General features: G+C 47.3%; 2 protein-coding genes across 4 annotated transcripts in view; one reads left to right on the forward strand and one right to left on the reverse strand.

Moving 5' to 3' along the window:
- Nucleotides 1–5,293, forward strand: part of TSTD2 (thiosulfate sulfurtransferase like domain containing 2) — a 29,509-nt gene extending 24,216 nt beyond the window's left edge. For both annotated transcript variants that reach the window (XM_035016251.1, XM_035016252.1), the window contains exon 11: nt 5,140–5,293. In XM_035016251.1, the coding sequence (XP_034872142.1) occupies nt 5,140–5,169 (30 nt within the window). In that variant the 3' untranslated portion in view covers nt 5,170–5,293. The remainder of the gene's footprint in view (nt 1–5,139) is intronic.
- Nucleotides 1–24,604, reverse strand: part of TMOD1 (tropomodulin 1) — an 84,018-nt gene that overhangs the window by 1,743 nt on the left and 57,671 nt on the right. Inside the window, exons 7-9 of one of the 2 annotated variants that reach the window (XM_035016253.1) lie at nt 23,251–23,358; nt 18,049–18,192; nt 6,459–6,603 (exon numbers count right to left, since the gene is read on the reverse strand). In XM_035016253.1, the coding sequence (XP_034872144.1) occupies nt 6,459–6,603; nt 18,049–18,192; nt 23,251–23,358 (397 nt within the window). The remainder of the gene's footprint in view (nt 1–6,458; nt 6,604–18,048; nt 18,193–23,250; nt 23,359–24,604) is intronic. The other variant, XM_035016254.1, reaches the window with a different exon arrangement.

Below are 24,604 nucleotides of genomic sequence, written 5' to 3' on the forward strand. Positions count from 1 at the left end.
TCATTCCCCACAGCTCTTTCTCAGAGCTCCTGGCCTGCCTCCTGCCTTGTAAAAAAAAAAAAAAAAAAAAGTTTCCACCCTGAAGATTACCCTGCAGTATCTGTGTCCCCTTAGTGTTAACCTTGACATTTTCCCAGGGGCAAGACAATAGAAGCTCAAATACTGTTCACATAACAAAGTAGTTAAATGCCATAAAGAGGAAAGCACTAGCCAGGAGGTTGCAGGCTGGAGTCATTACTTGTAGGATGATGGAGAGGGGGAAGAGGGGTCCTGTGTTGTAATAAAGGAAAAGTGTTTTGAAATTAATTACAGTGTCTGCAGATGAAGACCAAGCAGCAAGCTAGATCAGCCACAAGAGAAAGACCAAAAAGACGAAAGCCTTATTTCACTTATATGTGGAATCTAAAAACAAAACAAATGAATAAGCATACAAAAATAAACAGAAACAGATTCATAAATACAGAGAACAAACTGGTGGTTGTCAGGGGGATGGGGAGATGGACAAAATAAGTGAAAGAGATTAAGAGGTATAAACTTCCAATTATAAGATAAATGAGTCATGGAGATGAAAAGTACAGCATCAGGAATATAGCCAATAATACCGCAGTAACAACTGTGTGGTGACTACTTATGATGAGCCCTGAATAATGTATAAACTTGTTGAGTCACAATGTTGTACACCTGAAACTAACAGAACATTGTGTGTCAACTATACTTCAATTAAAAAAAAAAAAGTCCCGAGAACCCGGTAGGGGGCAGTCAAGGAGGCCGCTAGTATGGCAGAGACAGGTATTACTACTGCAGAAGAGGAAAGAAGTCTGTCTAGACTTAGGTCCTCCAGTTTCCGAGCTGAGCCCGTAGACCTGCGGCCACCAGATCACTGCATACGAGCTGCAACCAGAACCCAGTCCGCTTGTGCGGGACACCGAGCATGCAGAGCAGAACCACCCAGGAAAGAGTGGTGCTCGAGTTGTGGCTGGGAGCCGGGGCCCACAGCTCACCCAGTTTGGGTTGAGCTCCTTCCCACCCCTCCGCCCCTGTCAGAGAATAATGAATTCAAATCGGTGGACTGTCTTCCTGGAGAGAAGACACTGCGTGCAGCCCAGGCCCTGGACACCATCAGAATGTCCAGCAGCTTGGGAGAAAAGGTCAGGGAACAAAAACCAAAACCCAAAGAGCAGAAAAGTTTTGCCTAACGTGACCAGAGAGTTTACCTAAGCCAGACGCTTAAGTATCACCACGTTAGCTTATGCAAGCATGCCCCGTGGGGCAGTCCTCATTACACTTCTTTTACACCCAAGACCTCATCGAAGCCCCACCACCAATTCTGGAATGTCCACGTTGTTATCTTTCCCATGTTAGGGAGCAGCAAAGTATGGCATTTCGTGCCTGAAGCAATAAAGCTGGTACTAGACAGAACCAGGGTTGTAGCTCCTCTGGAGCCTCAGTCCAGCATGTCCCTCAGTACAGTCTGGGCCGGGCTACGTAGGGCCTACACAGCTGATTCTCGCAAGGGTATCAGCTCCTTTCCCCTGGAGAACAAAAGGGAGCTAGAGCCCCTAAGAGCTAGTGGCAGAATCAGGACGGGAACCTGAGTCCCCAGCCCATGGCTCAGGGTATAGACAGGGATCCCAGGCACACCCCCCCCCATTCCATGCCCTCTTTGGTTTCCCTGGGCAGGAGCGGTGCAGCTCCCCTAGCGCTGGCTCTGACGGGGACAGGATGGGGACAAGGGCAAGGCATGCACTTGCTTAGGTATTATTCTCCATTTTCATGATGAAGGAAACTGAGGCCAAGAGAGGGAAGTAAGTTGGCCCAAGTCACGGTGAATAAGTGACGGAATCGGAAGGAGAAGCCAAGTCTCCTAACATCTTCCTTCAATTCAGTCTGCTTTTTACTTCCCTTAAAGCAAAACCCTTATCACTGCAACTGCCAGACTTGTTCACTGTCTGAGCCAGAAGGCATCTCGAGTCATCCGGACCAACCTCTACCCGCTGCTCAAGCTCCTTCCGCTACTTCCTGCCAAGCTCGAACACCTCCATCAGGTCTTTGGGAAGCATTTTAAATTCATTTATGTGTTCATTTACTGAGTGCTATTATGTGCCAAGCACAAGGATCAGAAATAAAGATCTAGCATAACAGGGCACCAAGCTATACCAGCAGTGAGTTTGATAAAATATTATAGGTACCCTGGTAGCTCTGGGAGTAGGAGGCATAATGAATGCTGTGGTGAGAAGGACGGCAGGGAACGTGTGCCGCGAATCCGGAGGGATAAAGGGGCAGACTGAGAAGGGAAGGGGAGGGTTAGGAGTAGTGGCCCCCTACAGGGATACTTTGGCATTCAAGCTCCCCGGACCGGTTGGTGCTAATACGGAATAAGAAGATGGCTTGTCCAGCACGGCATCACCCCGAGAGGGGAAGGGGGACACGGGGGGCACAGGCTCTGAGGTGAGACTGCAGCTCAAACCCCACTTCCACTCACTGACTACCGGTAACCTTACCTACTTCTCTGGACCTCCACGTCCTGTAGAGTGGGGGTAATGATAGGATCTAACTCACCGGGTTGTTGGGAGCCTCACGTGAATAAGTAAGACGGGAGGTGTTCACAGCCGCGCCTGACACCCAGGAAGCTCCATGTACGCATCGGCTTTGATTACTGAGGGACGTGGAGCCATGTTGAGGGCTCTTACCTGAGAGCAGTGCGAGCCCCGCAAGGGTATTAAGCAAAGTGACAGAACAAACTTTGGGATGGGCAGTCTGAGAGATGCTGGCCGGCCCACAGAAGTTGCAGGACAGGAGGCGAACGTGCTGAGGGCTTGACATGAGGCAGGACCACGGGGATGGTCAGGAGGGGACTGATGGCTGGGTTGGGGGCAGATTTCAGGCTTGGATGGCCATGAGGAAAGTAATACCCTTTCCTGACATGGTTTTGGGGGACGATGAGGGAAATTGATTTGGGGTGCACGGTGTCTGGGTGCTTGTTAGAAAAGTCTTCCTTGAGAATACAGTAGAAGAGAGACTTTTCCAGGAAGGGGTGTTTTCGGCTTTGAAACATGTCAGCCGCCCTCTTCCCCACCCCACCTCCACACCTACAACAATCTTAACTTAGGAGTTGGTGATTCAGATTTCATTAAGTGGAGAGAGCTTCAGGGGCAGATTTACAGGACCTGAGAGCCATGCTTAGCCTCTCAGCTATAAATAGTGTAGAGGTAGGAGTCATCTGAGGTATCGCTGTGAGATAACACAGATGGGGACCCATGGCTCCTCCCCAACACCACGGTGCAGCTAGCTGCTCAGTGCACAGGATGGGAAGGGCCGAAGACACGCCAGCCAGAGTGGGTCCTGGCAGGCTGCACATCTGCAGAGGCACTAGCCGACCTCCGACCTTGGGGATCGAACATCCCCCAAGGAAGAGCCCACCCACCCTGCAGGCAGGCAAAACCCAGCCCCGAGGCCGGCTGCGTGCCAGGAGCCAGCCAGGCGCAGGCTGGAGTGAGTCTGCACGCTGGAGAGGCTGGACCCTGTCCGCTCTGTGCTCCCTGCCGCTGGGGATGCAGCCGCGAACACTGCTAACCTACTAACCACCAACCACCACAGTGGCTAGGGACGGCCTGCGGGAGGCTCTCGGGATAAAAATATTCAGCTGGAAAGCATGGAAGCCTGTCTGCCTCATCAGAGCCCTGAGAGCGGGATGAAAATACTGTGTTGGAAAGAAAGGACTTCTCTTTTGCAGGAGGAAGCTGGTGCACTATCTGAATCAGAAGGTTTTCTTTTACAAAAATTAGCAGATGGGCACAAATTGGCCTTTAAAGCTAGAAATTCTACTTCACCCACCAGCACTCAGTGTTGCATGTAATCACTTAAGCGATTCTGCTCTAATTCCTTTGGTGGGAGACCCCAAGGGAACAGTCCCCTGGGCTAACCCCAAGGCCCATTTTGATCACCTGGCAGTCCTGTCCAGGAAACTGCCATCTTACCTCCTACCTGCTTTCATCACCAAACTCCTGGTCCTGCCTTTGCCCATGCTGTTCCTTCTGCTTGGAATGCCCTTCCCTCCATTCTCTGTGAGTTCCTATTTTGCCTTCTAGGTCTAACTCCCTATAATAGTCCCCCCAGTCCTTTTGGATCTTTCTGTCTCTCCTACCTGAAATACTAGGTCCTCCCCACTTGCCTTTCCCTGTGTGCTAGTACCCCCACCAAGAACACCTCCTGACCTCCCCCACAATCTCTGTCTTCCCTGCAAGGCTGGCTAAAGGCCCACCCCCAACAGGGATGCTTTGCTTAACCAGCCTCTGTCCTCTCAAGTCATTTCCTCACATTGTTTGGGCACCCTTTGCAGGCATTCTTGTTTTTAGGCACACCCTTGAGTCTTTTCTCTCCTAAAAGGTTGTAATGGCTCTGGAGTCAAGGAACTAGCCTTTCTGCTGCCCTTTATGTCCCCTGGCACAGTCCTGGGCACACCGAAGTTGCTCCCAAAATGCTGTTGTAACTAACAGTGGGTGGGACTTGGCTGAGCCGCTCCCTAGAAGGGCGGTCCCCCCCAAGGCTTCAGTTTTCCCAAAAGGGAACTGGGGGGGTGAGTCTGAAGGCCCTTCTACTCTGGCACTCTAGGACCCGGCCGTCATAACCTCAGAAGCTGCCGGGGGTAGCAGTCGAGCCTGGGTTTTGGAGTCACAGACTCTCAGGACTGGGAGAGTCCTCAAGGGCCAGGTTATCCAGGCCACAGCTAATTCTGGTGCCCCTCCACCACCGCAGCACCCCTGACCTCTGGTCATCTGGAACCTCTGTCCCTAGAAAAGGCCTGCAGGCCATTTTGCCACTGAAAGACAAAAGCTGGGTTAGCCTGGGATAGGCAGCCAGGGGCACAGTAGAAGCTCAACCTAAACTGGGAGGGGAAAATGTGGCATATCAGAATAGAACTCAGGGCTTTGGAGTGCTGGCTCTGAAGCCGGATCCCAGCCAAGCCAAGAGCCTTCAGATTGCTGGCCTTCCTCCACAGCTCGGTGTAGCCATCACCTCTGTGATACCATGATAGTGATCTGTAATTATTTGTGTTTGTGCTTATTTCAAATAAGGGCACGTGAGATAAACCAGGATACTAGGTGCATTTTTGTTTCTTTGTTTTATGGATTTTTCTAGACCTGCAGCTCTAGAAAAAGTGGCACCTAGAGTGAGCAATGAATGAATAACTTCTGGACTGTGATATCCTCAAGAGCAGGAACCTGTATCTTCAACACTCAATGCCCTACAGGACTTGGACAAGTACTTGTTGAATTGAGTAACTCAATTTAAAGTGAGTGAGTGAGTGAGTGAGTGTGTGTGTGTGTGTGTGTGTTGTGTAGCTCTGTGGTTATCCGTGCATAGGTTCTGTGAGTACCCGCTTTGTGCATACACACCTACACACTCCCCTCTATTCTTCTGGGCCTTCCAGGTAACAACCTAGCCTCCGATTCATCACTAGAAAGTGACATACCTGAACTTTGAGATGTGCTTTAGTATTAAGCCCTTTGCATTTTACTGAGTGTTAGAAACAAAAAAACCAAAGACCCCACGTGTAGAACAGGCTTGAATCTGATGAAAAGCTCACTGAAGACACATTTCATAATTCAATCCCAGAGAGAAGCTCTCTTTCCTTTTTCTTTTTTTTCCCTCTCTTTCTGAGCTTGTTATGCTTCCTTCTCTTCTGTAATAAGAGTATTGTAACTTGGTTCATCTTCTTGCCTTGGTCCTAGAAAATTCACAGCTAAATATAATGATCAATTATGTTAACATATTAGACCTACTTCTTTTCTTGTTCTTTTTCCTCCTATTTCCCTACAGCCTTAGCATAGTCCTTTTTGGACACTGTATCAAATCCTTTTAGCAGCCAGCAGAGATACACATCATAAATACTCACAGAGCTTGAAAACAATAGGTACCTGTAAGTCAATGATCAGTCTCACTTTTCATTCAGCTGACTTGCATACCTATTTTGTTGACACTCAAAAAAAACAACAACAAAAACAGATGGTGACATTTTCTTTCGTTTCCTTTTCAGAAAAAAATATAAGCTATGCCTTTAACTGAGATGAAATTAAAGCAACCTGCTTCACCTTCTATGAAGTCAACATTTTCAACTTTCACCTTGAAAGCCCTGTGAAGTCTCCTGGGCGTGGGGTTTGGGTAGTAGTGCTGGTCGGTGGCTTTGCGGGCTGGGACTAGAGCCAGACCCCCATGAAGTCCGGGGAGAGGACTCTGAGCGCAGAGAAGGGTATTCAAAGAGGAAAAGGCGAGGCGGCGAGCCAGGAGCCAATACAGAAGCCGAGGAATTGGGACCAACGTGAAAGTCAGGAGTCGGCCTCAAGAAGATGACTCCCTTGGCGTAGGTATCAGTGGAATATTCCCTGCCATACCGCACCGCGCCCGCAGGACTGGTGAGAAAACGACAGGCCGGTGGGCAGGTAGCCCAGGATACTCACCAAGGTCGTTGTTGTTCATCATCGCGTTGGACGCCCGCAGCCGGGGCCCCTGCTGGGTAAAGTGGTAGCCGAATTTGAGAAGCGTTGCGTTCTTTTCCAACATGCTCACAATCTCCATTTCCACTTTGTTGCCCAGAGGCTGGCTCTTTGATGAAGAAGAGAACAGTAGTCACCACTCATCCCCTCTGTGCAGGAGCTCATCTTCTCTACGCGCAGAAACCCTGCGTGGTGGGCGGGGATTTTAGCTACTCCCCCCTTCCCCCAAGAACCGGGAATTGGAAGTCTGGAGAAGGGAAAAGGTCATACAACCAGGAGTGAATGAGCTGGGATTCAAACCCAGGCCCTGATGGACGCCAAGAACAGATGTTTACGAGAAAACTCGAGCAGGAGGGATCTTCAAATGAACAAGTCTCAAGGAAATGAAAAATCCTACTCCCTAGGCTCTACTCCGTACTAATTAAATCAGAATCTCCGGGAATAAGACTCAGGTGTCTGTGGTTTTTCAAACTCCCAGGTGATGTCCGTGTACAGCCAGGTCTGGGAACCAGGCACTTAGATGAATCCCTTCAATTTACAAATGAAGAAGTCGGGGCCCAGAGAGGGGAAAAAGATTGGCCTAAGGTCACACAGTAAGTTGGGAATGCCCAGAGTTTGTTTTCTAAAGCCTCCCTCCCTCTGATCATGTTAGTTCCGTACCCCAAGACCTCTAGTGAAAAAGACTGAAAGAAAACAAAAGAAAAGGAAAACCTTACAATATAGTGTTGGGAAGGATACGATGAGGATTTCATCAGTCTTGTTTATAATACTAGGGAAAAAGAGAGGCAACTTCATCCAGAGAGGGTTGCTCAAGTAAATGATAGCTGAGCTTTACAAGAGAAAATGATAGCTGTCAGATGATGATGCAAATCTTTGGTCCCAGGCCCAGAATGATGACCACAAAACAATATGGAGAAAAAAAGCCCAGTAACAAAACAGGTCATATTTAAGCAAAGTCACATGTATCTTCCAGACACATATATATGCCTAATGCCTAGAAAAGGCCTGCAAATGTCCTGGTGGTGGTGGGATTTTAGGAGAGTTTTTGTTTTCTTCTTTGTATCTTATTGTTTGAGTTTTCTGTTACCATGTATAATAAGATAACACAAAATAAACATAAGCTTAAGGAGATTTGAAAAGACATGGAGAGCACGCTAACATCATATCAAGGCTTAAAGACGTTCCCCCCAAGGGCAGGAACAAGACAAGAATGCTCACTTTCACCAATACTGTCCTGGGGGTCCCAGCCAGGACAACAAGGCCCCCTTTGCCCATCTCACTCACCCCTCACCTCTGGCAACCACTAATCTGTTCTCTGTATCTATGAGCTTGGTTGTTTTCTGTTTTTGTTTAGGTTCCACATATAAGTGAGATCATAGGTATTTGTCTTTCTCTGTCTGACTTATTTCACTTAGCATATTGCCCCTGAGTTCTATCCCTGTCATTGCACATAGCAAGATTTCCTTCTTTTTTATGACTGAGTAGTATTTCATTGTGTGTGTGTGTGTGTGGGTGGGTGCGTCTTCTTTATTCATACATCCATTGGTGGGAACTCAAGTTGTTTCCAAGTCTTGGCTATTGTAAAAAATGCTGCAATGAACATGGGGGTGCAAATATCTTTTCGAAATGTTTTTATTTTCTTCAGATAAATACCCAGAAGTGGGATTGCTAGATCATATGGCAGTTTTATTTTTAATTTTTTGAGGAACTTCCATACTGTTTTCCATGGTGGCTTTACCAATTTACATTCTCACCAATAGTGCACAAGGGTCTCCTTTTCTCCACATTCTCACCAACACTGTTATTTCGTGTCCTTTTTATTTTAGTCATTGTGACGGGTGTGAGGTGATATCTCATTGTGTTTTGATTTGCATTTCCCTGATGATCAGTGGTGTTGAACATCCTTTCATGTACTTGTTGGCCATCTGGATGTCTTCTTTGGAAAAATGTCTATTCAGATCCTCTGCCCGTTTTTTAATCGGATTAAAAAATTTTAAAATCTAAATAATTAAATAAATAAAATTTAAAATTCAGTTCCTTAGTCTCACTGGCCACATTTCAATTGTGCAATTAGGTCAGTGCAGATGTATAACATTCCCATCATCACAGAAGATTCTATTCGATGGTGCTCGCCTAGACTGTGAGCCCTTGGATAGAACATAGTACCCAGTACCTCCAGGTCAAGGTCAAGGAACTGAAGGGAGGAAGGAGGAACATGCTTGATGCACAACAACACGGGAGGGCTGAGAAGATACATTAGCCCACCATCCAAAAGGACAAGCATGGATCTCAGTTGAGACTCTTGATGGAGAACTCCTCCCAGGTATTGAGTTCACCAGAGCCTGTCTAGGTTCAAATGGGGCTGGGAACACCAAGCTGGGCAGGTAGAGTGACACTGGTAAAGTTCCATTGCCCATTTGTCATGGCTCCTGAAAGAGCTGGGAAGAGCTCAGGCCTGTCCTCAGAAGACTCAGCACAGCCCTGGGCTCTGGCCCACTTGGCCTGGCAGGTAGTATAGAGACCATATAACGGCCCAAGAAGGAACTGGAAGGTCCCCTGCCCACCCCACTTATCAGGAAGCCTGGCCTCTCCTTGAGGCTGCTTTCTGGGAAAGCTCTGCCAGAACTCAGGATGGGCTAATCTCAGAAAACTCCAGTCTCCCCTGAGTGGAGGGGCTGCCAGCATCTGTGAGGGCTGTTTCTGCCAAGCTGACACTTCATGCCACTCGGTCCAGAGCACAAAGCACTTCCGTGCAAACTGCCCCCATCCAACCTCCCTGGGGAGGCAGCACAGGCAGGGACTGGCCCCTCTGTCGTCTTAAGAGATGAGTAAACTGAACCCATGTATAGAGGGAAGTTGGAACGTGCTCCCTCCACTTAATGCCAGAGCCAGGGCTTGACTTTGACCTGACACTGGAAGGACCTCAGAGGATCCTCTGGACCCACATTCTCAAACAGGCATCCAATATGCCTGGGATATGTGCAGATGTGTCTGGGTTATGCCTGGAGAAAATACAGGATTCTACTACATAATCATGGCCAGTCTTCCCGGAGTGTTAATCTTTGAGCAAAATCATTATTTTTACATTAAAGAGTAAAATAGGAAATGTACACACATCTTAAGAAGTATCATACCTGCCTCATTCTCAGGCTATCCCTCTTTGGGGCCTCAATCATTCTCACCGATGAAAAAAAGAGCCCATGGGGTCCCTGCCAGGACCAAAACTCTGGTCTCTTGTTTTGTGATGTAGTGATCATTGTGTACCAGGCGATGCCATAAGCATCACAAGTGATCACAAGTTCACAATGAACTCATTTTCTCCTCCCTATAAACCTGTGGAATATGTACTTTTATTATAACTTTCATCTTACAGGCGAGGTCCATGAAGAACAGAGGTATTAACAAATGTCCCCCAAATCACAGAGCTGGTTGGTTACAGAACCAGGATTTGAACACAGGAGGTTCACTCCAGAGTTTGCTAGTTCTCGCCTAACTTGGGTGCCTTTGAGAGAGCTCCGAAGGCAGAGGTAGAGCTGCTAAGAGGGGCTCCGGGCAGATGGAGTTTGGCTCAGCATGCAGGATTGTGATCTAACCGTTAATAATTTCTGCGTGTGGAAGGAACTGCCTGGGAAGGTCGTGGCTGCCTGTCCCTGGAGATATGTGGACAGAGGGTATAGATAGTGTCTTGTGAGTCTCCTAGATGTCATTACGAAGGGAGAAGGCTTAGGCTCTGGGACCTTGCAGGCCTCTGGGACCTGCATTCTGTGAAACCATGAATGGCTTGCTTGGATGGCATAAGAAAAAGTCAGGACAGTGGGTGAGGGGCAGTTGGGAGCTCCCTTGGCAGAACCCAAGGGTGGGTCATGCCAGGACTGGCCCTAGCAGACTGTGGCAGCAGAGCTGGGGACAGGGCTGGGGAAGAACTCTGATCCCCCTTCCTTCAGATGTGCTTAAGAATTAAATCAATCACGTGTGAATAAATATCTTATTATTAAAAATTCAAATGATACTAAAGCAGACTAAGTAAAGTCAGAGAGTTTCCCTTCACATCCCTAATCCCAATCCTACCCACTTTCTACAGAGTAAGTACCAGGCCACCAGAGTGTGTTTCTCTGGATTTTTTCCTATGAAGTATGTAATAAAAATGTGTGGATTTCTTATTTTTAATTTTTTCCTTTAAATGGATTCGTATTATACACATTGTTCTGCAACTTGCCTTTTTCATTTACCATTTTCTGGAGACCTTTCTTTTTCTTTTTCTTTTTTTTAAAGATTTTATTTATTTATTTATTTAATTGACGGAGAGAGAGACAGAGAGAGAACACAAGCAGGGGGAGTGGGAGAGGGAGAAGCAGGCTTCCCGCGGAGCAGGGAGCCCGATGCGGGGCTCGATCCCAGGAGCCTGGGATCATGACCTGAGCCGAAGGCAGTCACTTAACAAACTGAGCCACCCAGGTGCCCCTCTGGAGACCTTTCTAAGTCAGGACACAGAGAACTACCGCATTCCTTTGAAAGGCTCCACGGGATGCCCTGGTACAGAGGGGCATGGAGCTTGCTTCTGTGTTCCTTGTTACAAGCAGTGTGGTGGAGACTTTGCAGGGGAGGGAGCTGTACTCTTTAGGCTGGACATGGGGCCATGGAATGGCTGGGTTGAAAGACAGGCATATTTTGAATTAAAATTGCCAAGAGGGTACAAACGCTGACGGGCCCTTCAGCAGTGATGACAACTTTCATTTCCCTGTGGCCGAGCATCATCAGCTTGATGAGAAGATGACCAGATTCACTGGCTTATGAACAACCAACCCACGCCTTAGGTGGAATTGAGTGGGTGGCTCTGAGACACCCATTCTGGCCAGAGGCGCCATGGGCATCAGGAAGCTCACTTTGTGCATCGGATGGGACCAATCATGGCCTTTTCTTTGTGGTCCAGAAGATGTGGCAACTGGGAATACTCAGGAGCCCTGGGAATTATCTAGTTGAAGTTGAGAGTTGCAAACCCCGGCTGATATCAAAATTCCCTCCATATCATAGCTGCCAAGTTCTGTTCTGCTTACACACCCCTGAGGATGGGGGGACATCACCTTTGAGGCACCCTGCTCCATCCCTCGGTACCTCTGCTGGTTAGAAAGGTCTTTCTGGCCAAACCACAGCAAAGGAAAATAGTACAGCTGATTCTCACTTTGGTGATTTTAAAGTATGTCTGCCAATTCTTTGATCCTCCTCCCTTCCGAAGGCAGAGCCTAACTCCCCTCCCTTTGAGGGTGGTTGTGCTTAGTGACTCACTTCTAACAGACAGACAATGGCTGAAGTGACCACGTAACTTCAAGGGTTGGCTCATAAAAAGGCATGTGTGGCTGCCTTCTTTCTCCGCCTTGGACCGCTCACTCCGGGAGAAGTTAGCTGTCATATAGCGAGGCCACTCAAGCAGCACCCTGAGGAGGTGCACACGGCAAGGAGCTGAGGCTTCCTGCCAACACCCGTGGAGGGAGCCATCTTGGAAGCGATGGTCAGGCCCTCAGACTGCACTTGACTGCTGTCTTGTCAGAGAGCTTGGGCTGGACCCATGTGGCCAAACGGCTCGTGGATTCCTGACTCCCAGAAACTGTGAGCTCATACATGTTCACTGTAATTTTAAGCTGCTAAGTTTTTGGAGGTAATTTGTTACACAGCTATAGATAACTGTTATACTCACAGACAATGCTGAACAAAAAAAGCCAGACACAAAACAGCACCATGGGATTCCATTTATATGAAGTTTAAGAGCAGGCAAAGCTCATCTATGGTGATAGAAATCAGGACATGATTGGATTTGGAGGGTATTAATTGGGAGGGGGCATATGAGGTGCTGGAAATGTTCTATATCTTAATCTTGGTGTTGATTACCTAAGTGTGTGTGTATATATATTATTATATATTACATTATTATATAATAATATATAAATCCATCCATATATATATTTATATGTATATATATACACACATATATATAAATCCATTAAACTGTCCACTTAGGATGTATTTGTTACTATATGTAAGCTATACTTCAATAAGAAGTAAACTTAAGAAGGAAAGGGAATAAGGGAGGAGAGAAAAGAGATAAAAAGTCATTTCCTGCACCAGCTAGGATTTCTCAGAGGTCAGTGCTTCCCACCCCACTCTTCCACTACCAACTGGTCTAATCAACAATAAAAATATTGGGGCAACTGGGTGGGTCAGTCGATTAGCCATCTAACTCTTGATTTTGGCTCAGGTCATGATCTCAGGGTTGTAAGATCAAGCCCCACTTCGGGCTCTGCGCTGGGTGTGGAGTCTGCTTAGGATTCCCTCTCCCCCTCTCCCTTTGCCCCCCCCCAAAGAAAAACCCAAACAACAACAAAAACAACAATAAAACAATAGAAATATCACCTCCCCCTTATTGAGAGAAGACACATGCCAGGTACCCATTAAGGGCTCAATACATTAAAGCCTCTAACAACCCTGCTGCATGAATATGCGTATCCTTCCCATTTTAGAGGTGAGGAGACTGAGGCATGGGTACATTAAGTGGCCCCTCCCCACTATTACACAGCAAGAATACGACAGAATGGAGGCTTAGCTTAGACTTAATCCTCGTTTGACTTCAAGTGTCAGAGATTTGAAGACAGGGAATCCCTGGATCAGTCTGTCTCCTGTCTAGAAAGCTCTTGGCTTTTCAGAACAGAGTGCAGCCTCCACTGGGGATTGGACATGGTGTAAGATGGTTGTTGTCACAAATCTTTATTCTGATTCATGCTGATCTGTGTAAGAAAAGGATTTTCTTGACATATTTTTTTCTCTCATTTCCACTGACTCTATCTAATTTTTCCCTGAGAAGTGAGGTCAATGAAAGACCATACTTGGCATTTTGAGGAAGGGACAGTGACACATGCCCATCCTCTCTTGGAGGTTGGATGTTTCCAGGCTGAATTACTTCAGTACACACGGAGATAGACAAAAAAATTATGCACAAGCCAAGAGCTGCTGCTTAGAAGCTGAATGTATGAGGAACAAAACCGAGAACATGACTGGTGGCGAAGTCTTGCTTTGTTTTCCTCTTTTTTGCAAAACCATTTTCAGCCTCATTAAAAAAAAACAAAACAACTTAGCCAGTTGCCTTGAGTATGTAATCTAAACCTAAGGGGGTGTCACCCTGTGTGAAAACCTTCAGGATCCTATTCCAGTGTGGCTTTGTTTTCTTTCTAAACTTATTTGGACTAGGAAAATAATCCAATCTGCGTAAACAAGAAAACGCAATCCACTTCCTTTAGCTTCTTTTCAAAATATGAAGCATATCCTCACTGTCCAATATTGGAATGAAATGTGAGAAATCCAGCCAATATCCCCCAGACATGGCACATAACTTCATTTGGGCAGGGGTCATGTTTTCAGGCCTTGTCTGCTCTGAGGGGCAGGGAGTACCCGGTGCCCCGAGGTCCTGGGGAAGGACCTGCTGGAGGCGGCTTTGTTGGGAGTGAGGAGCACAAATCAAGAGGGACAGAGAATCGCCATTTGGACTTGGCCAACTTGGGATGGAGAGGGCTGGCAGGTACCACATACACACAGCCCGTATGTGGGGCCTGCTCCTGGGGGCTGAGGGTCTCTCCCGTCCAACCACAAATGCAGCCTGTCTGGAAGGTGGGACGCCTCAGTTCTGGCCCAGCTCTGGCACTAACTTGATCCGTGACCTCAGCACATCCCGTCCCTTCTTTGATCCTCAGTTTCCCCACCTGCAGAAGGAGGGGCGGGACTAGACATTTCTCAATGCCTTCGGCTCTGGGTCCCGGCCTCTCTGCCCCCTCCCACCCTCACTGCTGGCTCAGGGCCACTCGAGGTGGTACAACATTGCTTGGAGATAAAGAGAGATGACTGAGTAAACAAACAGCCCCAGGATCCCAGTTCCCGGATTAGGGTCCTGAGCCAGGCAGCCAGGCTCTTGTCACCGGGGCAGAACTCCCCAAGTCCCTTTCTCCTTTGTTTGGCCATATAAGGAAGAAGGAGGATAGAGGCTCACTAACGCAGGTTACAGTCCCAAGGACTGAGGGGAAAGCTGTGGCCTCTAAGGACCTCGGTGACTAACCAGGAATGAGGAATAAAACACCACTCATCATCTCCTCTGTGGCACAACCCTCAGAGCCCAGAGCTGGGGCACCCGAGGAGAGACGCACCGTGAGAGGCCCTGGTGACCTTCCCTAGACTCCAGGCCTGCGGAAGCACTGCCCCACAGGTGGCCCTCATCTGTCTGGCTTCCCAGGCCCTGACGCCTGCCCTCAATCCTCTCCTATCCAGCTGGGAACCATCTTCCCAGAACAGAGCCCACAGCCCACTTTCATTCAACCTACCCATTCAGAGCCCTTTAGATTTCCAACCCCCTTTCTGGCTTCTTCCAGGGGATGGGCTCTATGGCTTCCCCCTCTCCTTCTTCATGTGGTTTGCTGCACCTGAGATGCCTCAGCCTCCACTTCACTCTCTGAGATACTATCCATCCTAGAGGTTTATCTCAAACTCCACCTCCTCCAAGAAGCCCTCCATGATGCCTGCTCCTGACTGAGATTGCTTCCTCAAAGGCCCCCCATCTGTGGCTTCCTGAAGCACCTGGTTCAATGATCATTTCTGTACTTGTCTGCCTTCCCATCCAGAGTGAAATCACCAGAGGGCAGAGCCAGAGCCTCATTCATATACAGAGCCGAGCACAGCCCTGGGGTTCAGCCAGCACTCAACAAACACTCAGATGGACCAAAAAAGAGGCTCCCAGGATGGTGGGGGGGGGGGGAGGTGGTGACCAGAGCTCTAGCCTCACACCAAGGGAAAGGGACCGCCGAAAAAGCCAAGCAAGACCCACACAAAACCACAGTAGGAGTCAAAAGACCAGAGGGGCACAGTTCATGGACTGTGGAATCACATCAGCCTGGGTTCGAATCTTACCTCTGTCACTTACTGTGTGACTATGGGCAGGTTACAGAGCCTGCCTGGGCCTTAGTGTCCTCATCTACAACACAGAGTGGGTTATAATACCCACTCACAAAAAGTCTTTGAGAGCATTAAATGAGATAATGGATACATGGCACCTCCTCAGTAAATTAACTCTTAGAACACTGTGTGAACTCTCTAGGTCACCTTTGGAGTAATTATAAAAGTTCACAACCTCATAGTTACTATCTGTCATTTCCTTAGAAGTAGAAATTCTTATGATCCCCATTTTGTAAGTGAGGAAACTGAGGCTCAGGGAAGTGAACATTCTCACCGGGGTGTTCAGTGAGGGGGAGGGTGCCGGTCAGCACTGGCTCTGAGTCTGGACTCAGCCGGGGCCGACAGCAGCGAGAGGGAAGGTAGGCAGCTCACTCTCCATCAGCTGTCATCACAGGGACCTGAGGCCAGCACTCTGGGTCCCTTTTGGCCAACATTCTGCCCCAGGAGTCAGGTTTCAGCTGACGCTGGGTAGACCCTGACTCCCTGCCCAGCCAGGCTTGGAGTCCCATCAGTAGCCAATGCCAGGCCTTAGCCCCAGGCTGCCCTTAAGCCTGCCGCATGCCTTCGTTCCAGTGGATCTGCCCCTCCTGCCTGCCAGAAAGCAGGACCAGCAGCGGCCGAAAGAGTGGGAATGGGTGATGCAGCAGCAGCTGTTGGCATGTGAGAGATGCAGGAGTCCCGTGCAGCAAATTCACCCGACAGGGCTGCTACTCTTTATATGAATCAGAGAAAAGTACCTTCTCTGGGTGAACAAGCCCCATGCGAAGGCTTAGAGAGTAGAGTGTGGGTTGGATTTTGCCGCCTGCCCCCTGTGCAGTGAACAACATACACAACCACCCAGGGCAGCCCTGCCTACCAAGCACCACGGAGAGGCCAAGTTCCGAGCTGAGCACTGAAATAAAGAGATGGCTCAAATACAGCACGAGGTTCTGAGAAGCTCATGGGAAGCTGAAGTGCCAGGAGAATACAGGGAGGGATCACTTAACCCTCTCTGGAGAGAGGGTTAGAGGCCCTAAGGTAGGCTAATGGGAGAAAGTAGTGATATTCAGGCTCTCAAGAAAAAAAAAAAGTTGGATTTATAGTGTTTGTCAATATCCATAGTGTAAATGTTCCCACCAGGAGTGACTTCAAGGTAGCCGCGCGCCATCCCTGAGGTGGAGTGAGGAGAGATGCTTGCAATCAGCTCTGGCAAGCTAGCTCTGGAACACCGCTTGCTGGGAGGAGAGGCTTCAACTGAATCCAGAAGGAAGAGGAGGATTCTCCAGGCAGAGGAGGGGTAGGGGCAGGAGAGGACATTCCAGGAGGAGAGAGAACCAAGAGCAAAGACATGGAGGTGCACAAGTAGAGAGTTTTCAAGGGGTTACGGCTGGGAAGGGCTGTCAAAGCCTCGGGAGCCCGGTGATGCTTTAGTTCTGGACTCGCACAGGACCACGTGCCTGCCATGATTCATAAGCTGCACACTAAAGTTTTGTGCACTTTTCCATATGTGTGTGTGATATTTTACAGTAAGGATGAAAAGTACAGATAGTCTCATTCAGGAATAACTGCTATCTACAATTTTGTTATATTTCCTTCCAATCTTTTTTCTATGCACGTATTTATATGACCATCCGGCAAACATTTTGAGGTAGGAAAACAAAAGTTCCCTATCCAGAGCCCATAAAGAAGAAAGCATTTTAACATGAAAAGCAATGTGGCATCACGGAAAGAGTGTGGGCTTTGGAATCACAGAGACCTGAATTCGAATCCCGCCTCCCAAGTGCTAAGTGGGTGGTGCTGAGAAAGTTGCTTGTCCTAGCCTGTCCAGGCTGCCTCTCAGCTGCAGACTGAGCAGATAATACCCACATCCTGCAGGGTGGTTAGGAAGGTCAGAGATGATGTGTGTAAGGTGCATCGCACACAGCCCAGCCCACCATAGACCCTTAACACAGGCAACATATAAGATATGGTAGCCAGCATCATCTTAGAAAGTCAGAACTGAAAGAGTTGCCCTGATAATAACTGTCTGAACCACAGAAGTTACAAAGAAATGGTAACCCCATTAGGAGAAAGTCAAACTAGTATTTGCCCAGAGAATAGACTCAGTGGTAAGGAGACTGACTCAAAAGCCCACTGAGTGGGGCTGGGGGAGGGTGTTTGAAGAAAATAGGGATATTTAGCCTGGTGGGGAAGACTCCAGTGGTTTATAAGATCTGTGCCCCAGATGTGTCCCACGTGCAGCAGAGAACAGAATTAAATCCAATAAACAAGACTTGCAGGAAGCTGATTTCTACTGGATATGGGGAGGGATATTCTCACTAAGAACTGAAGGGGTGATCTTGGTAAGGAGTGAGCTCCCATCACTAGGGGTATACAAGCAGAACCTGGCAGAGCACTTGATGGACATGATGAAGAAGGAAGATGAGCATGGTGGAGGGTGTGGACCAACGACCTTTGGGGCGCCTTAAGGCTGGGCCCTGGATCTGCTCTGTCCAGCAGCACCTACCCAACCATCCATCAGTACATGGGCAAGTGCAGAACCGTGCGCATCCTGTAGTGAAGGACACGAAAAGACCCTTGTGCATCTAACCTGGTTATCGATTTTCAGTTCCACTAGAGAAGTGTTGTATGGAAGAGCTTCCACCAGGTGCAGGACGCCGGCTCCGGAAATGAAGTTGGATTCCACGTTCAGCGTCTTCAGCACCTTATTTACCTTGAGCATCTCCGCAAGGGCCTTGAAGCACAGGATAAAAGCAAGGGTACCTGTGAGTCACCCTGAGCAAGGCTGGAGCCCCTCTTGGGTAGAGCCTAAATACTAAGAGGGCCTTGCCGGGAGCAAGAGTTCCTTGCGCACTCCTGCTGCGCGAGCCAGGGACCAGGCAAGACGATCTCTACAACCTCCTTCACGAAGCACAACTCCCGTGTCTCTCCTCCCCTCCAATGCGCCATGGCTCCCAAACCCCTAACTGGAGAATTCCATACCCCTTAGCCAGCATCCAGCCTCCATCACCTGGTTCTCCTCCCTTGCTCGGCCTCAGGGCTCACTGCTCCCTTACAGTCGGGCTGATCTTAGCTTTGTGCATGGCTGGTGCTCTCCCACTGCTTTGCCTTTGCTCATCCTGTCCCTGCTGCCTGGGATGCCCTTTCCTTTCTACTTTACTTTGTCCAAACCCTGCCTGTCCTTCAAGGCTATGCTCAGTTCCTCTCCGGGAGCCTTCATACTGATGGCCCCAGCTAGCTGTGGCCTGACCTCTTGCGGTTTGTAGAATTTATCCATAACCTCCCTCATGGAACTTGTATTCCTCTGTTCAGAGTTGTTTTTATACTGGTGTTGTCTCTGCCATTAGACTCTCTGCTCTTGGTGGGATGAAAATGCACCTTATTCATCCCATGGTGCCCACGTGCTCAGCACACAGTAGGTTCTCGGTAACGGTTCACTGAGTGACTAGCGGAGTCCCTACCTCCCTATATACCCTCCACTTGTCACTTCTATTTCCCTGTTGGGATTCCATGGAGTCATTGTTCTCTTCATCTGAGCAGCAGAGAGCAGAGAAGGATGCCTGGGAAACCACCCCACTGGGCAAGTGACCAGGGCAAATGGGAGGAGAGGAGCTCAGGTGGCCCCCAGCACGTTTCAGAGGAATTCAGCCAAGGGGGTGTAGATAACAATCAGAGCCTCTGAGGGAAATGAGGTAATTAGCAGTTGGTGGAAACGATGTGTCATGGAGGAAAGGGGACACCAGCAGCTGATAGCCCAAGATGTACCACAGTGGGCCCTGGTTGTCTGAAATGACTCTCTGAGCCAGGAACACCCTTCCTACCATCCCTGCTTGCCAAAACCCTATACAAGCTCAGCTCCCAGAAAACCTTCCTTGTTGAAATCGTCCTTCCCTCCTCCCCCTGTTTCCATGTGCCCCCAGGATGCAATGCTGGCTTTCTCTAGGACCCTGAGAAGGTTGGACACTCCTGAGGAGAGGGCCCCAGGCTATGTTCTTTCCACAGCATCTCTTTTGCTCCCCACAGAAGGCCTGTCCAGGCCTGATGATCAAAATATTTAATAACTGATAAGCAAGTGCACCAGGCCAATCCAAGTGAAACAGCTGGTGGCTGAGCAGGTCCTAGAGACCCTGTCATGCCAGGTGTCAACTCTTTTCTGGATCATGGTAGAGGAATGGGGGTGCAGGGAGAGGAGCTGGGGCAGGGAGTGGGGGCACTTACAGAGCTTTTCACTCCCATGTAGAATTTAAGAAACAAATGAACAAAGAAAAAAAAAGAGATACACACAAAAATAGACTCTTAAATACAGAGAACAAACTGGTGGTTGCCAGAGGGGAGGTGGGTGGGAGGATGGTTGAAATGGATAAGGGGGATTAAGAGTACACTTGATCTTGATGAGCACTGGGAAACTTATAGAAATGTTGAATCATTATATTGAACATCTGAAACTATTATAACATTAATTATACTTCAATTAAAAATTAATTTTTTAAAAGCATTGATTGCTACTAAATAGACTTCAAAACCAGGAAAGTTATCAGGCATAAAGAAGGGCATTACAGAATGACAAAGGGGTCATTCTCCAAGAAGACATAACAATTCTTAATGTATATGTGCCTAACTACAGAGTGTCAAGCTGTAAGTAGCAAAAGCTGATAGAACTACAAGGAGAAAGATGAATCACTGCTAGAGTTGGAGATTTCAATAGCCCTCTGTCAGAAATGGAAAGATCCAGAAGGTTGAAAATCAGTAAGGACATAATTGAACTCAATAACACCATCAGTCAACTGGACAGAAGTGGGACATTTAGAGGCTACTTCATCCTACAACAGTAGAATACACATTCTTCTCAAGTTCACATGGAACATTCACCAAGATAGATCACATTCTGGGCCATGAAACACACTTTAACAAATTTAAAGGAACAGAAATCATACAACATCTGCTCTCGGAACTCAGTGGAATTGAACCAGAAATCAGTAACAGAAAGATAACTTTGAAAATCCCCAAATATTGCATGGTGATTAAACAACACATTTCTAAATAACACATGGGGCAAAAAAGAAACCTTAAGAGAAATTAAAGTTTTTGAACTAAATAAAAATGAAAACATACCTTATTAAAATTTGTGGGATGCAGTGAAAGTAGTGTCTAGAGGGAAATGTCTAGTATTGAATGCATATATTAAAAAAGAAGAAAAATCTAAATTCAATAATCTAAGTTTCCATTTTAGAAAACTTTTAGAAGAGCAAATTAAATCCAAAGTAAGCAAAAGAAAATAAATAAGAATTAGAGCAGAAATCAATGAAGCTGAAAATGGAAAATCAATAGAGAAAATCAGTGAAGTAAAAAGTAGATTCTTTGAAAAGATCAATAAAATTGATAAGCCTCAAGCCAGGCTAAGAAAAGAGAGAGAGAGAGAGAACACAAATTACTAATATCAGAAATGAAAGAGGCCCATTACTACAGATCCCATGGAAATTGAAAGGATAATAAAGGGATACTATGAACAACTCTTAAATCCACAGATGTGATAACCTGGATGAAATGGACTAATTCCTTGAAAGACAATTTGCCAAAGCTCACATAAGCAGAAATAGACAATTTGAATAGGCCTTTACCTACTAAAGAAATAGAATCAATAATTTATAACCTTCCAAAACAGAAATCACCAGGCCCACATGGTGAATTCTACCAAATATTTAAGGAAGAAATGATACCAATTCTCCACAATCTCTTTCAGAGAATGGAAGCAGAGGGAATACTTCCTAACTCATTCTACGAGGCCAGCATTATCCTTATACCAAAACAAAGACATTACAGGAAAACTACAGACCAGTATCTCTCATGAACATAGATGCAAAAATCCTCAAAAATATAGCAAATTGAATCCAACAATGTATAAAAAGGTTATATACCATGACGAATGGGATTTATCCCAGGTATGCAAGGCTGGTTCAACATTTGAAAATCAATTAATGTAACCCATCACATCAACAGGCTAAAAAAGAAAAGTCACATGATGTATCAATAGATGCAGAAAAAGCATTTGACAAAATCCAACACCCGTTCATAATAAAAACTCTCGGTAAATTAGAAATAGATGGGAACTCTCTCACCTTGGTAAAGAATATCTACAAAAAGCCTACAGTTAACATCATGCTTAATGGTAAGAAACTGGAAATGTTATTACTAAGATTAGGTACAAGGCAAGGATGAACCCACTCACCATTCCTTTTCAACATCGGAATAGAAGTTCTAGCTAATGCAAAAAAGCAGGAAAAGGAAATCAAATATGTATATATTGAGAAGGAAGAAATAAAACTGTCTTTGTTTGCAGCTGATATGATTGTCTCTGTAGGACATCTGAAAGAATTGACCAAAAACAAAAAAACAAAAAAAAAAACCCTCCTGGAACTAATAAATGATTATAGCAAAGTTGCAGGATACAAGGTTGATATATAAAAACTAATCACTTTCCAGGGCGCCTGGGTGGCTCAGATGGTTAAGCGTCTGCCTTCAGCTCAGGTCATGACCCCAGGGTCCTGGGATCGAGCCCCGCATCGGGTTCCCTGCTCAGCGGGGAAGCCTGCTTTCCCCTCTCCCTCTCCCACTCTCCCTGCTTGTGTTCCCTCTCTTGCTGTGTCTCTCTCTGTCAAATAAATAAAATCTTTAAAAAAAAAAAACAAAACTAATCACTTTCCTATATTCTAGCAAAGGAAAAAGTGGAATAGGAAATTAAAAACACAATACCATTTGCATTAGTACCCTCAAAAGTGAAATACTTAGGTATGGAGCTAACAAAATATGTAGAAGATCCTATATGAGGAGAGCTACAAAACTCTGATGTATAAAAATAAAAAACTAAATAAATAGATATTCCATGTTCATGGATAAGAAGACTCAATATTGTCAAGATATCAGTTCTTTCCCACTTGATCTACAAGTTCAATGCAACCCCAGTCAAAATTCCTGCAAGTTATTTTGTGGATATTAACAACCTGATTGCTGCTAAATGATTAACTGCCATCCCTGGTAAGCTAATTTTTGCACTTTTAACCTATTAGTGTTGTAATAATCATACTATACTGTCAGCCTTTAGTTGTCTGCATGGCCAAATGGACCGTTGTGTTCATGAAAGTGGGAGCTATGACTGTAGGTCACAGTTGTATTCTCAGAGCCTAATTCAGTGCTGGACCCAGATTCTCAATAAATATGTTTGAATGTTAAGAAAAAAAGAAAAAAGAATTGATGGTTACTTTATAATAAGTACAATTTAATTTGATCAGCAATATCTTTAAGACTTGGGCAAAAAACAAATAAAATTGATCATCAGGACCCATTGAGTAAGACAATGATTTTAAATATAGAGAAACTGAAGCCAAGGGAGGGGCAGGTCCTTATCCAAATGTGATGTGCCGAGTGGAGACAGATCCGCTTTAGAATTAACAAGACTTGCATTTAAATCTTAGCTCCACTTCTCACTTGCTGTGCAACTTTGGACAAAGCAAAATGCCTGAACTGCCTGCACCCCAGGTTCTTCATCTGCAAAGTGGGGAGACCTGCATCCCTGAGATCAGGGGTGGCTGTGGATATTAACTAGGATAATGTACGGATGTTGCCTGGGTAATGGCCCTTGTGTTCACATCATCTCCTGGCTCCTGGCCCATTGCCTTTCACCATGCCATACAAGGTTCTTCCTCAGTGGGGTTCGGCCAGTTCTGAGGCCACAAGCATCAATCATTCCGTTTCTATGCCCCCCACTCCCAATGCAGCAGAACTGAAAGGTACATACATGCGCCACAGGGTCATTGCTCCGTGTTCCCACGATGCTGAACTTCTTCACATATGAGTTATCTTTCAGGGCTTCTGCATACGCCTTGAGAGTGGGTATGGGGATATTCTGCAGAGAGAAAGGCAGGCAATGAGGAGCAGCCCCGACCAGGGTCAGGCTGGGCAGACAAATGGGGCAGTAACCCTCTCACACATGCAGCCTGATTGCTAGTAGGTCTCTGACCAAAGAGCTGAATAGGTAAAGGGTTTTCGGGCTTTGCCCCACATGGCTGAGATTTAGAGAGAACTTCCCGGTAAACAGATTGGGAAAATCCTCCCTGACAATTTCCGGTAGGACCCACAACTATCTGTGCAGGTGGAAACCAGAGAAGGAAAAATCAAGGCAGAGGATGCAGAGGAGTGTTGTGCCGAGAGCTCAGGACTGGGGTGTGGGAGTGGGCAGGGCCTTGGCCTCTGCCCGGACAGCTGGCCACGTTTCTGACTCTCTCTGTGACTCTGGGCGAAGTCGCCCCCTCTCTCTGGACCTGTTTCTGGAAAACCAAGGTGGGGGCTGGGCGCTGCACTAGATGATCTCTAGGAGACATCTGTCCCAAAGGTTCTCAGGCGTACTGCACATCAGAGGCTCCCGGGGAACTTTTATAAAATGCTGATGAGTGGGTCTGAACCAGACCAATAAATTCAGAATCTCGGGGTGGGGGCGGGGTGGGCATTGGCAGAGATTTCTTAATCTTTTTAGGTGGAAACCACTGATCTGGTCCAACTTTCTCACGTGCATGAGGGAAACTGAGGCCTAGAGAAGGATGAGCCTGTGGCCCCAAGGTGAAGGCGCACAGCCACGGCTGGTTCCACACCCCTACGCCACTCCGAGCCAGTGTTCACTGCCAGGGTGCAGAGTTCTGAGCTGTGCCAGGGCCTCCCACTGGCCACACAGCAGACAATGGAGGCACCCGAGAGGAAACCTGGCTGTGTTTGCACGGATCTCTCATTTCAGAGAGTTACGTTAGCTCCCCGTGGGAGCAAAGCCTGGGGAGGGAGGCCAGGTGGAGGAGAACACTGCAGGCGCAGGTTTCCAATCAGATTATGCCGTGGGGCTGGCAGCCACTTAAAAGAAAGTGGAGAAGAAAGAAAAGAGGAGCTGGGGAGTGGGGGGACCACTTCTTACCTTACCCCACAGCCTCCCAGAACTAATCCTCCTGGCCTCTGGGCTGAGCAGGTGGGCAGGCAGCTGGTCCTGCTTCTGAATTCCCCCTGCAGCCTGTCCAGGGTAGGACTGCTTGTCCATCTGACCCTCCTCTGCCCTTGGTGGTCACACAGGAAACATGCGACACATATGGGCCCACAGCTCCCTGCCAGGG

This window comes from Mirounga leonina, unplaced genomic scaffold, assembly GCF_011800145.1.
Source record: "Mirounga leonina isolate KUSES-001 unplaced genomic scaffold, KU_Mleo_1.0 Mir_170, whole genome shotgun sequence".
In the NCBI taxonomy this organism is placed as follows: domain Eukaryota; kingdom Metazoa; phylum Chordata; class Mammalia; order Carnivora; family Phocidae; genus Mirounga; species Mirounga leonina.